This window comes from Monopterus albus, unplaced genomic scaffold (genome assembly GCF_001952655.1).
Source record: "Monopterus albus unplaced genomic scaffold, M_albus_1.0 scaffold551.1, whole genome shotgun sequence".
NCBI classification, from domain to species: Eukaryota; Metazoa; Chordata; class Actinopteri; order Synbranchiformes; family Synbranchidae; genus Monopterus; species Monopterus albus.
This window is the reverse complement of record NW_018128431.1, coordinates 66,559-81,454: the sequence shown is the minus strand read 5'-3', so window position 1 is coordinate 81,454 and position 14,896 is coordinate 66,559. Positions and strand designations below refer to the sequence as shown.

General features: G+C 44.3%; 2 protein-coding genes across 2 annotated transcripts; both read left to right on the top strand.

The window, feature by feature from the left end:
• Nucleotides 1-880: 880 nt before the first annotated feature.
• On the top strand, nt 881-2,953 carry LOC109953137 (cytochrome c oxidase subunit 5B, mitochondrial-like). The gene is made up of 5 exons (XM_020588547.1): nt 881-1,026; nt 1,544-1,614; nt 1,707-1,802; nt 2,008-2,011; nt 2,610-2,953. The coding sequence occupies exons 1-5, from the start codon at nt 930-932 to the stop codon at nt 2,720-2,722; spliced, it is 381 nt and encodes a 126-aa protein (XP_020444203.1). The 5' UTR covers nt 881-929; the 3' UTR covers nt 2,723-2,953.
• A 189-nt stretch (nt 2,954-3,142) lies between these two features.
• LOC109953136 (cytochrome c oxidase subunit 5B, mitochondrial-like) lies at nt 3,143-5,454 on the top strand. The gene is made up of 4 exons (XM_020588546.1): nt 3,143-3,278; nt 4,054-4,124; nt 4,544-4,643; nt 4,946-5,454. Exons 1-4 carry the CDS (start codon nt 3,182-3,184, stop codon nt 5,056-5,058), a joined length of 381 nt encoding a protein of 126 aa, XP_020444202.1. The 5' UTR covers nt 3,143-3,181; the 3' UTR covers nt 5,059-5,454.
• The last annotated feature ends 9,442 nt before the right edge of the window (nt 5,455-14,896 follow it).

Here is a 14,896-nt window from a genome sequence, read left to right as displayed (position 1 = left end):
TTTTTAAGTGTGGTGGCAACTTTTATAATAGCACCCCTTAAGTTCTTTAGCTGATGCTTTCATGTCATTGTATGCAGTCATTTGTGTGGTTGTGACCCCAGACCATTTATTGCATGGTCGTAAACCTTTGTATGCCTTTTGGTTGCTAAACTAGATGTGACCTGGGACCAAAGGGCAGGTATCCTGATGTGAATTGTATCCTGTTTCCCTTATCTGAGCATCTGTCTTCTTTGTTGTAGGCTGAGTATAAGAAGGACTCACACACTCTGTCCACTGAGCTTCCCTGTAACAGACTGTATTAGACTCTGTTCAGAGAAACCTCCTTCCTGCAGGAAGAAATATGTAATAACTTTTAGAACTGATGTTAAGTATTTATTTTACACTCACTGAGCTTCAAAAGATATTTTAAACAACAGAAGTTAAAATATAAATTTGTTATGTCTGTTGCTGTGTGTAAGCCCCACATGTATAATTTCTTATTTTAAATGTTAAGTGAAGCTTTTCCTGAACGGAAGGGTTTTCTGCCTCTTGGTTGGTCTGGCAGACTTTCAACTTCCTGCTCAGTCAGTGAGCGATGTAGCTTTAATTAGTTTGTGTTTCTGCAAGAGCTCTGAAAAACCATTTTATGTTTTCAGAAACATTTGTATATTTTGTGATAGCTTTCCTTCTGAAACAGGGTTTCATCGGTTTAACTGCCCGTTCAGCCTCTGCTCCTGAATTTCTTCCCAGTCACCAGAAGATGGCGATAAAACAGATGTTTTGTATATTTCGAAGTTAACGTGTAGAACATAATCCATCCAGAGAAGGGTGGTGTTACACACTCCGGGGCACTAGGTGGCAGCATACACCTTGGTTGGTCTGTAAGCTGCTACCCGAAAAAGAAGAAGCTGGTTATGACGTCATAGCCCGGTGACAACAAGGAAGAAGAAATGGCTGCGAGGTTACTGCTCCGCTCGGCTTTTAGAGCCGCTACAACCTGCCGGGCTGCCCCGGTGCCTGCTCTGACCCGCGGTGTGACGACTGGAGGTGAGGGCGAGACTGTCCCCGAGACATAACGTCTGTCAGAGTTATCATTTAGACGGGTGGTTATTCGTGGCAAGGACAGTTAACGCTGCTTAGGACGGAAGACTTCCTGTCCCTTTGGTAACGTCATTGTCAACACAGAATATCAGACCAAGCGTAATTTAATTAGAAGTGGTGCGTCGTCTAACTAGTTTGTGAGACATGAAAGAATCAGGCTAAAATGTTCGACTCAGCACACTTTGAACACACAAAGGAGTATTGTGAGCGAATTAATTGTTATTCTTTTGTATTAAAGCTCTGTCTCTTGTCAGCACAGCAATAGACTGAAGCAGCCAAGCGCCATCTTAGTGATGTTAATATGTGAGGAAGTCGGTTGAGTTAAACAGCCACATAGCTAGTTGTCACCTCTGATGGGGACAAAGTGACAGCACCATACCTCATTCAGCACGTTTTCTAGGTTTGTATTTGCTTTGTGATAGTGATGTTTGTTTACGTCTAGCTTTATTTTGTGTGACGTCAGGGATTCCCACTGATGAGGAGCAGGCCACAGGACTGGAGAAGGTCATCTTGAAGGCCACGAAGGAGGGAAAGGTGCAATACCTCTGTTACTGTCCCTGGCTAAGGTAACATCTCTGTGTGAATGATTTCTGCTTTGTAATCTGAATGGATTCTCTCTCCCTCAGGATCCCTACAGCATGTTGAAGCCAAAGGAGTATGCTGGTACCAAGGCTGATCCCCACCTCGTTCCCTCCGTCACAAACAAGAGGATTGTGGGATGTGTGTCTGTAAGTTCTTATTTTTAATGTCCTAAACATAATCTCACTCTTTACACCAGTGTGTTTAGCATCAAAGTTGGTGTGTAACAGATTTAAAGTAGCTTTGGTCTGTTAAACTGTGTTCCCCATTTCCTTCAAATTGGCCGTTCCAAATATTTTGGGGTCACACCCCTTAATGAAACAGTGTCTGCTTGTGTTTTCCTATAAGGTTTGTGCAGTTAAACCAAAAAATATTATTTATTTTTTCTGATTCTTTCACATCAAAACATTTTTGAGTCCAGAAGAGATTAAACTATTTCAGGGAGAATGAGACAGAATAGAAACATAATTTGGTGCAGCAGAAATGCATTTCTTCCTTCTTTTTCTTTCATTCCTTCAGAGCCTCTCAGATTGACCTTGATGCCATGTATAGGCAGTGGTGACCTGAAGCTTTGAGAACCGAGCTTGTGACCAGAGGGTCACTGGTTCAGTCACTGGACCTGGGTGGGGCAAGTGACAAAGCAGCACTTGCCTCATCCTTGTTAAAACCCCAACTGCTCCAGTGGAGCTGCTCAGTGTCCACAGGTCAGTCTGTGGTTGTACTGGGCAGCTTCCAGGTGTGAATGTGAACAGGGCATCTCTGCAAAACAGAGGCAGCCTCTCAGTGGACCTACCATGAATAAATAAAACTTTTAAAACCATTTTGCAGCATGCTGTGTCCCACAGATAGAGTAAACTGAATGTAGAATAGACTTTATTATTGTTATTACACAGTCATAGTCATTACACCTGAGCTGATTCTGTAATTTTGCTCCCTGTTATTCTCTGCAGGTGAAGAAGACAACACAGCTGTGATTTGGTTCTGGCTTCATGAGGGCGAGGCCCAGCGTTGCCCGTCCTGTGGCTCCCACTACAAACTGGTGCCCCATGAGCTCCCCCATTGACTCAGAATGTAGCTCAGTTATTATAGACATGTTTATGACATGCTTGTGTCTCAGTACTTGATCTAGCATCTAACCTCATCAGTCTTTACGTTACATTTACAGAGGGACCAGATGTAATGTGGAACCCAAAATATTTCCAGTCAGCTGCAGTTTACACTGACAAAAGTACTGTTCATGTTACACTCGGTCTACTTACTCCTTCTGTTGAACCAATAAACTTTGTGAACCCGTGTTCTTAGACTTCTTTGGCTCTCTGGATACTTGTCTTGCCACCATTTACCATACTGGCATTCAGGAATAACATATTTGGTGTTTTCTAAGAAGGGACATTACCTTTCGATGCATCCTTGGTTCGTTCTGAAACGAACTAGATAAAACATTATTTTCTATAAAGCAATGACACGTTTAAAACGTGCGACTGCTTTATCAGACGTCATTACTGAGCGACCAACAGGAGAAATGGCTGCAAGGTTACTGCTCCGCTCGGCTTTTAGAGCCGCTACAACCTGCCGGGCTGTCCCGGTGCCTGCTCTGACCCGCGGTGTGACGACTGGAGGTGAGGGCGAAAGTCCCACTGGCACATAAAACCGGACCTGTGAAAACCTGATTTTAAAAGAGTCTGTTTGGCCCCGATGAGCTAACTAGCTAGTTAGCATTAGCTGTGCTGTACCAGTAGCTACGAGAGGTCACAGCAACTTAATTACAAAGTGTACTAGTAGGTTGGCTAACTATCCGGCCAGTAAGTTATAGTTAGCTGACTGGTATCTGATATATCGGTACAATTTCCTGGACTGTACACTATTCAACAGAAACACGCTTGAGTAAAAACACTTGCTCCTAATAGCAACAGTATCCTGTACAGAGGTGTCAGACAGTAGAAAGTTAGACCGTAGTTATTTTTAAAAGGTAGCTCATTGCTAACCAGCTAGCTGATGATCCAGTATCTTATTCTGAAACCCGTTTGTTTCAAAACAAAGTTCTTACAAGATCAGTAATAATTTGCTAGTAGGATTAATGACGTACCGTATCATCCACTGCTGCAGTGATATTTTAAAGTAAATACAGCTGTAGACGTTGGGACAAATTACGTGTTTATATGATTCTTAAAGTGGGAAGATGTAAATCTAACGTTTACAACAAGCAAACATAAAAAAGCGCATTTGTCCAAATGTTAATGGACAGTTATTTTTTATTGCATCAGCTTAATAAAAATCTTCTACAGAATTGGGCTAACAATAGCTTCTCATTGCTAATGTTAAAGGAGGGTTGATGAACACTGTCTCTCACTTGTTTGCTTTTCTCACACATGTTTTAATCCGTCATGTTTGCAGGGATCCCGACAGACGAGGAGCAGGCCACTGGTCTGGAGAAGCAAGTCCTGAAGTCCATGAAAGAGGGGAAGGTGCGATAATGTGTCTGGATCAGTATTTATCAGGTTTCAATCTGGAGTAGTGTCTTGGTCCTATTTGTGTAGTGCCAGGGATCCCGACAGACGAGGAGCAGGCCACTGGTCTGGAGAAGCAAGTCCTGAAGTCCATGAAAGAGGGGAAGGTGCGATAACGTGTCTGGATCAGTATTTATCAGGTTTCAATCGGGAGTAGTGTCTTGTTCCTTTCAGCCAGTCTAAACTGTATTTGTGTAGTGGCTTTCCTCCAGATTGATGCGTTTTATTACTAACAACAGTTCATCCAGGGGAAAGGCTGGGGCATTAGGGTGTCACAGTGATGGGACCACTTACATTTAGTGAGATGTAATGCTGGGCCTGTTCTACACAGGAATATCCAGAGTATAAACCTGACCCAACTCTTCTCTCTCCTGCAGGATCCCTACAGCATATTGAAGCCAAAGGAGTATGCTGGTACCAAGGACGATCCCCACCTCGTTCCCTCCGTCACAAACAAGAGGATTGTGGGATGTGTGTGTAAGTTTTCGTTTTAAAGTCCTAAATAATATCTGGCTTCTTTCATTTGGTTTACAACCTAAGTTCAGTTTCTGTGGACAACAAGCAGACCACACAGCAGAGCCTGGGTCAGCACAAATGGAGAATGTGGTCAGTTTAGGACACGACACATTTCTGAAGATTTTAGCTCAAGTCAGTTGTTAATGATAAGACATTTAACTTGGCTGATCATTTCTGAGGGAGAAGGAAACTCACTCTTTGATGTACAAACACAGTTGCTGATGTCTTTGTGTGTCTCACCCAGTCATATTCCCTGTCTGCAGGTGAAGAAGACAACACAGCTGTGATTTGGTTCTGGCTTCACGAGGGCGAGGCCCAGCGCTGCCCGTCCTGTGGCTCCCACTACAAGCTGGTGCCCCATGAGCTCCCCCATTAACTTATAACTTAGCTCTGTTACTATAGAGATGTTTGGCACAGTGTTAGCTTCTCTGTGAAAGTCTCCTTCAGAACGAGGTGAAGAAGAATCACAAAGCTATACTTTCTTCTTCTGTCTCCAGAAACTCTTTGGCTCTGGCTACTTCCTGGTCTTATTGTATGAGTCTCTTGTGTGATTGGTCTTTGCCTGGTTCTGTCACAGTACCTGATCTACAGTACCTTCTAACCTCATCAGTCTTTGCTTTACATGTTATGTTGTCAGAGGAATCAGATGTGTGGGACCCAACTGTTTCTTTCTAAACATTTCCATGCAGCTGCAGTTTACGTTGACACGTACTTTACGTTGTTACACTCTGTGCACTTGCTCATTTTATTGAACCAATAAACTTGTTGAACATGTTTATTTAGTTCTTTGGCTCTTTGGACACTTTTCTACCCTTGACTATCATCAGTTCTATTTTTTTGTTGTACAGTTTTTACCCTGGTTGTCAAGAAGATTGAAAACATCACATACCTGAGACATGGCAGAGGAGTAAGAGCACTACTATTCCGTGTTTAACTCGAAGTATAATTCTGGTGTTATTCTTATTAGAAGGGGACATTGATAGCTGGTTGACCTGGACTCGCTAACGTTACGCTGTAGGTCATTGTTGAGGATCACTGTTGAGCCTCTGCCAGCAGAGAGCGCCACATGCAAACAGTTTCTGCTCTTAACATCAAGACTGATATGAATTCATGAACACAGCCGCATTTCTCACAAGGCCTCTCCCTGGTAGGCACAAGTACTGTGTCTACCATGACTAACTAGCACCAATCTTCATGAAGATGCAGAGTACAAGTTACTGGTCTGAAGAAGCATTCTTTACATTTTAACACCTGTTATCAGGCTAAACAGCAGTGTGTTACAGAATCTCCCAGGCTGACAGATGGACTGGTTGACAAAGGCTGGCATGAATAAGGGGAGTCTGAGTAGAAACAAGGCGAAAGTCCAGCCTCATAATGGAGCCTCGGGGTTGAGTTATCGACAGGTGAAGTGTCTGAGCAGCAGGACTTCAAAAGTGAAACACTGTCGATGCTCAGTGACGAACTCGACAGGTGAAGTGTCTGAGCAGCAGGGCTTCAAAGGTGAAACGCTGTCGATGCTCAGCGACAAACTGTTTCATTGTGAGTCTCTGTGTGTGTGTTTGACCACCTCTGGCTAAGAGCTGCACATCTGGACTGAAATCCATGTAGTGGATGTTTTTGTGTTGAATTATAACAAAGTAAACTATAATTTAGTACTAAAACATGCCCCCTTCCGTTATCTGCTTCTAATTGAAGGCTTTCATTTTTGAGTGCTAGAGAAGGCTCAGGCAGGCTGAATGATTCCTCAGCAACCCAACTCAAACCTTCTCAGAATCTATACTGGAGCAGAACACTAAGGGGTTAAGGGTGATGACTGCTGCTGTTTGAGAGCATGTGCAGCCTGCTGTGTAGCCACCAGAGCTGAACATCCTCAGACATGTGCAGCTCTCAGAAACCCCTTCCTCATTTCGATGGCCATTTTCTTCCCACATCCCCTGAAGGGAAGCAGTTTTTCATCCCTGTCCGTCTCTAAGTAAAAAGTAGACGAATTAGCAGAAGTGTTAATTACTCACAACTGTGGGTAATTAAGTAGAACGTGTGTTCTACGAAACAATCGATGAGAGACAGACACCGGTGCTCAGAGGGGAGGTGTGGGCGACATGGGAAATTAGGCATCACTGGCCTTTCGGTTGCCATAGAAACCTCATTTCACAAGGGATTATGGGGTTTCAGAAAGCTCTGCACCTCATAGCATGGTCACAGGAAGTCGTTCGAGATGCCGCTGTGAAGGATTTCACTTCAGCGAGGACAGATCACCTCTGCTTCAACTTCCATCCAGGAACTTTTACTGCAAATTCTTTCTGCTTGTAGTAAAACAAAGGATATACTGCCAAGTTCATTTATTTATGCAGTATTCAAGTTCTTCATTTGAGCTGAAGTACTACAACAACCATGTAAAAATACTCCACTGCAATTAAAAGTCGACTTTCACATTTCTTAAAAATACACAAGTATTTACTGAGTTTCATGTAGTTGAAGTATCAGCAGTAAAAGTAAACAAGTATTGTCAGCTTCTGTAGTTATAGTATCAGTAGGAAATGTCAAAAATCAAAAATCAGCAGTAACAGTACACAACTAATCTCAGCTTCATGTAGTTAAAGTAATCTTGTAGAAATACCCATTCTGCAGTAAAATGTCCCGTGTGACTGATGTTCTGGGTTTACATCGTTAATCCTGTTTACATACTTTGACTTAGGTGACATTTTCAGCACTTCGGTGATGGACGAGTACTTCCTCTGCCGCTGCACTATGATGGAAATCTGACATTTCTGTGAGTTTTCTGTGTTATTGTGAGGAAGGTCACAGCCTCCTCATCGCTCCACACATCTGATGTTTGTGAATGACAGCGTTTACACTCTGAGTCTGGTTCGCTCTGGTTTAGTTGGACTGTTCCCTTTTAGGTCAAACTGAAGGATTACAACAGACTCAGGTCTCTGTGGTGGGACATTAACTGGGAAGCAATTAATTCACAAGCATCAGTATCATCAGCAATAGGTAGGTAAGACGGAGAGGTCACTGCTGGTTTACCCTCCTCTCTCTGTTGTTTCAAGTCAGACTCTGTCCTAACAGCCCTGAGGAGGTTCACACCTGCTGTTACACCTAATTTAAGTCCCTGTCAGACTGAGGTACAAACATTTATCTCAGAGAAATAGATCATGAGAGGCCTTGGCAGACTGTGGCCCTGAGTTTATAAAAGAGAAAATCAAAAATGACATTTCATCTCTTCACAGGGCCCTTATCCTTCAGGACCATGCGGTTCTCTCAACCAATCAACCAATCAATCAATCAGAAACTTTATCGCCAAATATATTAAAATACAAGGAATTTAGCTCTAGTTCAGAATAAAAACTGAATAAAAAACAAGTAAAAACAAGACGACAAAAAGCATCAATTGATAAATATGTGTACATACGTATATACAAGTTCAAAAAGAGCTGTTTGGTAGTACAATGATGATTTCACTGTGGTCTTTGCTGTATCTTGTAAATTCATGTAAACATGGGTTCAGTATTGATCAGAGTGATGGACGGGGGAAGAAACCGTCCTGGTGTCTGGTTGTCTTGGCGCCCAGTGACCTGTAGCGCCACCTAAAGGGGAGGAGCTTGAACAGTTTATGTCCAGGGAATGAGGGCTCTGCAGAAATCTCAGGTAAAAGGTGCCTAAACAGCAGCTATCCAGGTTGCATGTCCAGTAACACTGTTTCATTTCAGATATAACTTAGTGTTAGAACAAATGCATTTATTAGTCTCGGTGTCACCACTCTGAATCTCTGTCCTCGTGTTAGGTGAGACCACAGGGAGCGATGACTGCTGACGCCCCCTCAGAGATCTAAAATAGTCAAGTCTGCAGGAGGCTGCTAATGAGAAGGGGCACATGAATGCAACAAGCAGAACAGGAATGTAATACCAAACAACATTTTACCCTGGTTTCACACAGGGCCGGCTGGATTTCCTTTTATGTGCTGTTTTATTTATCTGAGTGTAACATACATGCAGTACTTTGATAAACAGTGATGAGAGACTCGGATCATTTGCTTAAGTAAAAGTACCACAGTTTCAGAGTACTTTTACATTCTGATTAAAGCTGCATTAACTAACTTCTCCCTCTAATTTTTGACCTTTAAGGGCAAAGTGAGCATCAAAACAAACTCCAGCAGTATCTGCTCCTCCTCACCCCCCCGCCCCGTCTTCTTCCTTCTACGTCATACGTGGTGACGACAGCCGGAGACAGTTGTGGCAGTCAGGTAGCACAGCAGTAATACCTGGCTCCAGCCCTGTGGTTTTCAGTGGCATTGCAGCGACACAATGTCAAATTAAGAGGTTTACATTTTAGCGATATGCATACGTATGTGTAGCATTGTTTGTAGCAGACGTATCTGCAGTAACACAAGCAAATTATACAGAGTAATGATTTCCCCAGTAACACTGATACAGTGCTAGTGTTCTGGCCATTATCACATCACATTCAGTGTTACATATGTGACACACATAATGTTATAACGTAGCCGTGAGTTGTATGTGACACAGGAGAAATGTCATGTTACGCTTTGATAGTTGAACAAACTCACTTTTCTAGTTTTGTTTGTGAAACAGCTTCTCACTAAAATGCTACATGAACTGCAGTGTTATGTCCGACATAAACTGGACCAAGACCAAGCAAAAACTAGCAAAATCACTTCGTTTGCTGATCCAGGAAAACGTGCTGGTTTGCACTAATTGGACAACAAAACATTAACGTTGTAGTCAGTTGGACTGACTCCAAATTACAACCAGAAAAATTCAATACAAAGACAGAAAATATCAAAGCTAACATTAGCTTGCTAATGATGCTGACATGTACACATTAGCCAGCTACAGTACTTAGCATCTAGCTGGAAGAAAGACACATCTGGTCAAATTTTAGTCCTGTGGATGCTTTTAGAGCGCTCCATCTGATGGAGATGCTTCTAGACAATTTTTTACTTGATTTATGCAAATTTGTGCTAAATCTTATTTGTTCTGAATCTTAGCTAATGCAGTTTTAAGTCTTGCATTCAAATCCCAGTGAAGTAAAAGTGCTGCGTAAATATGATCAGCAAAATGTCCTTTATGAAGTAAATGACCTCGTCCTGCAGTAACATGATGACATTAATCCACCAGCAGCTGCGGTAGATGCAGCTAGGTGGTGGAGGTGATCTGCTTTAGTTCACTAGAGCCTTTTTTGCTCTAACTGACCTGTAAACCCAGTTTGGAGTTTCAGGAGCTAAATTCTGGCACCCTTCAGAAGGTAGAAGTTCCACTTCCTTCTGGGTCAAAACTCTGCAGCGCTCCAGTGGCAGAGGCAGAGAAAGTTTGAGATGTGTTTGACAAGTCTGAGATGTCAGAGTGCAGAGTGAGAGCCAGCGGCTCCGCACCCCTAATAGTCACATAACAGTAATGAATGGAAACAGTCTGTGGTTCCTTTTCCCAGTTTTCTGGAAATTAGGTGGATGCACACTTGACTTCTTAACCCTTCTTCAAATGTGGCCACTCGTCATGGCTGTGAGTTCTCCTTTCGGTGTGTGCGGACAGCACGCCACCCAGTTTCAAACATCCCCTACGTCTGGCCACCAGACAGACATGTTTCAGTCACACAACACCCAAGACTGCATGTGTCTGCCAGACAGAGTTTATTACACAGTCTGTTGCCTGTAACATTGGAGCTTTAACGTGTCTGGCTGTGTTCAGTCACTTCATATATCTGGTCGTATTGAAAACTATCACTGTTATGAGGAGCATTGATTTTTTTGGTTTTTACTGCAGATGGAGCTGGGACCAAACAAGTGAAATAAAGGTTCATTCACTGGGATTCACTGGACTGGATGTGATCTGGATAGAACCCAGTTGAGCCTGACAGATGTCCAGTAAATGGTGACGTCTGTGATTCTCTGTCTAGAGATTAGTATGTTTATTTGTAGAATGCATTTGTAGTATGATATAGAAGTCACTGGTCAGAAACTGGAGATGGTGTTTCAGTCAGTTTCTCATGTGCTGATCCAGAACTGCTGCTCACCTGTATTGATTGGCACTCCTCACCACCAGGAAGCGAGCTGCAGCTCAGGAGCTGTATTTCATGTCACTTTCCTGAAGGCTCATTATTTACATCGGTGCTGTCACTGTGCAGCCGGACGTCCCGGAGTCTTCACACCTGCTTATGTAATGTGCTGCTGGAGTGAGTCAGAGCTGAGTCTGACGAGGCTGCAGCGCTACACCGGGTGTCAGATTTACAGGCTAGCTGTACAGTAACCCTGCAGCAGACACACTATACATGTATGCACAGAAATGTGGAGCGCTCAGAGCTGGAGCACCACGCTGAGCCTTAATCTTCCATTCAGTTTGAGCTGGAGAACAGCCCCTGGCTATAAACAAACTGCAGCAAATACACCTTGCTGGTGTTTTCACTCCCTGATTCTCGCTTCAAAGGCTCTGAAAGTTTCAACTCCTCCAGGTCTTGCCAAAGTTCCTCCTGACAGCCAGGCTCTGCTGCGGTTCCACACGGATGAACACGAGGAATATGAGTTGCTGCTCCAGCAGCTCCTCCAGAAGCTCACTGGGTCCACTTTACGGTTTTAAACGAGCCCACAGAAACCTGCCAGCACTAAATTAATATTCCTCACTGTGAATGGGCTGACGAGCAGGGAGTCTGCTACAGGTATCAGGGCAGATTGTATTAAAGCTCTGTAACACAGCACAGTTCAGGGCTGGTTTAGGCACACGGGACGTGTACAGGCAGGGTTTGTTTTGCCGCCTCTTTGTCGGCAGAAATATTCATTTTGAAATGTTTGTGAGTGTGATTTTAGCAAACAATAGCTTGAAAAGCACAAGAGTTGTAGGTGCAAAACAAACCCCAAGGTTCACTCAAACCAAACAGAGCATGGTGCATGTGTGGAGGCAGGCGGGGGTTGTCAAGGTTTCAGAGCAGTGGCCAGGGGCCCCCAGTTCCTCAGTCAGCTGCCTCTTGGCCAGGCTGCTACCTGCAAACAGGAACACGTGCACACAGCACCAGTGCAAGGCCCGGGGCCATCACAGGCCACACAACAACAACAACAACAGACAAACACAGCCTTCAGTCTGCTGCTGTTGAACTGTTCTGAGTTACACTGACAGGTGTGTGGTGTCCATGAGTGTTGTGTGTCCTTAATGACCAGTAGCTATCAGGCGTGACCACAATGAGGCTGTGCGCTGCGTCCTACTTAACTTGCACACCTCCACAGCCAGCAGCCACCTGCAGCTACATGCTCACCGAGACAAACTGAATGTCATTGCCATTAAAGAAAATGTCAAGGCCAATCAGCGGCAGCCAGTGAAGAGCCTTCTGTGTCGCACTCACACAGCTCTACATGGTGCGCCTCCACGCTGATGAATACCTGAGCCACTGTCACGACGCACTAACAAAGCTCTGTTCCTTGCTGAAGCCGACACTGTACCACAGGTTTCTCTTCAGCCCCACAGTCTGAGAGCAAAATGATACTGTGAGATCAAAAAGAGCAAAATGGTCCCTAAAGGGCCCATTTTCAGAAATGTCTGAAATGATTTGAAAAGGTCTGTCTGATAATGTCAGAGCTGTTGTGAAGGTAAAAGCATCTTCAGAGAGAGCCATAATGAGACCGAGAGTGGAGGATGATGGAGACTGAGGAATAATTGCAGTGGTTTTCTGGTCTGTGGACCCAGGCTGACAGCTCTAGAAAGAGCTTCACCCACCCAGTTACATTACTGCAACATTGGTCTTGTTTTAATAGTTTTGTTTGTTTGAGACAAACCTTCTCAGTGACCTGGGAACGGGCGAGTGTGAAGAGTCCACAGGTTGGAAACAATAAGATGATGAAAGCTGTCTCAGCTCAGAGGCTGTGAGTTCTGATTCAGCTTGACTTTGATTAAAGGTTTAACCTCCAGACAGCTCAAATTATGACCAGTGGTTCCCAACCCCTGGGCTGTGGACCGGCACCAGACCGCAGAACATTTGTAACTTGGCTGAGAGGAACCGTTTCTGTCCAAATGTTGCACATCTTTTAGCCAAATTCCAAGATAACAAGGTAAAAAGAAAATGTGAATGCTCCTCCTGCTGTGTGAATATGAGCTGATTCTCCAGTCTGTGCCACTGATCTACCACAGAAGAAGACGAGGTGATTCACTGAGCTGCGGGGGTCTAGCGGGTCATGTGGGAGGGCTGTTGATGGCTGCATTGATGTTGCTAATAATAATAAGTGTGTTTTTTGTGACAGCTATATAAACCACCTCCTGATCGTGTGTATAACACTCATGGTTTTTTTCTTGTTGTCCTTATTACATGTTCCTAAAGTGTATCTTTTATTAAAAATAAGTGTTATTTATATCCACCACCTATTTAATTTGGCTCTTTTTCTCAGACCTTACAAAGGAAGAAGGCCTGCTGGGAAATGCTGATCTATTTGTCCAGTGCCCCTGCTCCCTGTCATATGCATCAACTTGGCTGAATGTCATGACGTCAGTTAGTTTCAAACAACGTCTCATCAAGAAGCAAACACTTAGCAGCATAATGTTTAAAGAGCCCAGAAAAGCGGCAAGGAAAGAGCCAGGAACTGGGATTTGAGCAGCAAAGCCTGTAGGCTGAACTTTTAACGAGTGAGCGTCGGCTTCTCGGTGTGACGGAGGGATTTAAACCTACAGCATGTTGGACAATGCACAGCTACTGTAATCTGTGTCTGGTAACACTTTGTTTGTTGAATTCTGTTCTCATACTGTGTAGATCTATAGTGAACTCTTGATGTCTATTTGTTCTGTGCTCATCGACACACCGTGCACGCCACCTGTGTTAGTGGAGACTGGCTGGTGGTGGTCAGGGTCCAGGACAGGCTGTCGATTAGCCTAGATTCACCGCTGTCTGCAGCGCTGAGCCGGGGCTGGTTTTCAGGATGGGCGTCGCATGCTAAGCATCTCCCTGCGATTGTCTGGAGTGGTTGTGTGTGTGTACTTGTGCATGCACGTGTGCAGGACCATGAGTGTGTATTTGGGACAGGGGTAGGGCGCGGGAAATAAATTTTGTATTACAGTTATGTTATGCTACCATGCTCACCAATGATAAAATAATTCAAGTGTAGCATAAATAAAGACTCAAAGTAAAATAAAAATGAAATGCCGTGTGCTTATGGTGCATAATGTTCAGTTTGATTAGGACACAGCTGTTGCAGGCTTCTTGCCACTTTCTCTTCAGTGACGTCCTCAGCTATGGAAACAACGGGGTCCTGAGCTTTTAAGATGCAGTGTAATGTGAGCTGCTTTCTCTGAGTGCATGAATGTGGTCATTGACTGGTGGGAAATAGCCCTGTGTGTCTGAGCACACTCACAGACAACACCACCAGTCTGAGAAAGCCTATCTCAGTCTGTAATAAAGAGCAATTATCAGAGGCAGCTCCTGTAAAGCTGCATGCTGCTGTTTCCCATTGACCTACATGAGCTGTCAAGACTTCAGCGTATCCAGAAATACCTTCCAGGGATGGACACTGAGCTGATGCTGTGAAGCGCTACACTGAAAATGGATTTGACTGCAGCTGTTTGTGATGAACATTCTACCTCAGCTATCTCGTGCTCAGTTTGCACTATTTAACACCATCATGTAAGTTAGCCAGCTCTGAGTCCTGGCTGCACTACTGAGTGTGACACACCTGTTCTGGTGAGGTGCGCTGCAGGCAGACCATGCAACTACCCCAACAAACTGCCTCTGCCAGGGCCACTCGGACTCCTGAGCAGCATTTAGACCAACTGCACCAGGTGCCACTGATTAGTGTGATCGCCTTAGGAAGCCAGTCTGAGGCCAGTCTGCTAGCTCACAGTGCAGATGTGCATTCTTTAATGTGCTGGCACCAGATCTAAAGATGATAAAGGCACATTAGAACCACTTGGTTAAAAATGGGCCCAGTGTGGCTGTGTTACAGCCGCCCGCAGCGGGTCTTACTTTTCAGTAACAAAGGTTCAGTGCCCAACAGTCTTCTTGTTGTAAATGTGATACTGAAAAGAAGTAAAAAGGGACTGACAGGCTGGGTGAACTTACCAGGAGATAGGAAAGCCACCTGTATGGTTGCAGCTGGAAGTGGTTCGCTATTGTCGGCCACATGACGGGTTGACCTCACGATGGGCTGGCCACATGACGGGTTGACCTCACGATGGGCTGGCCACATGACGGGTTGACCTCACGGCGGGCCGGCCACACGACGGGTTGAC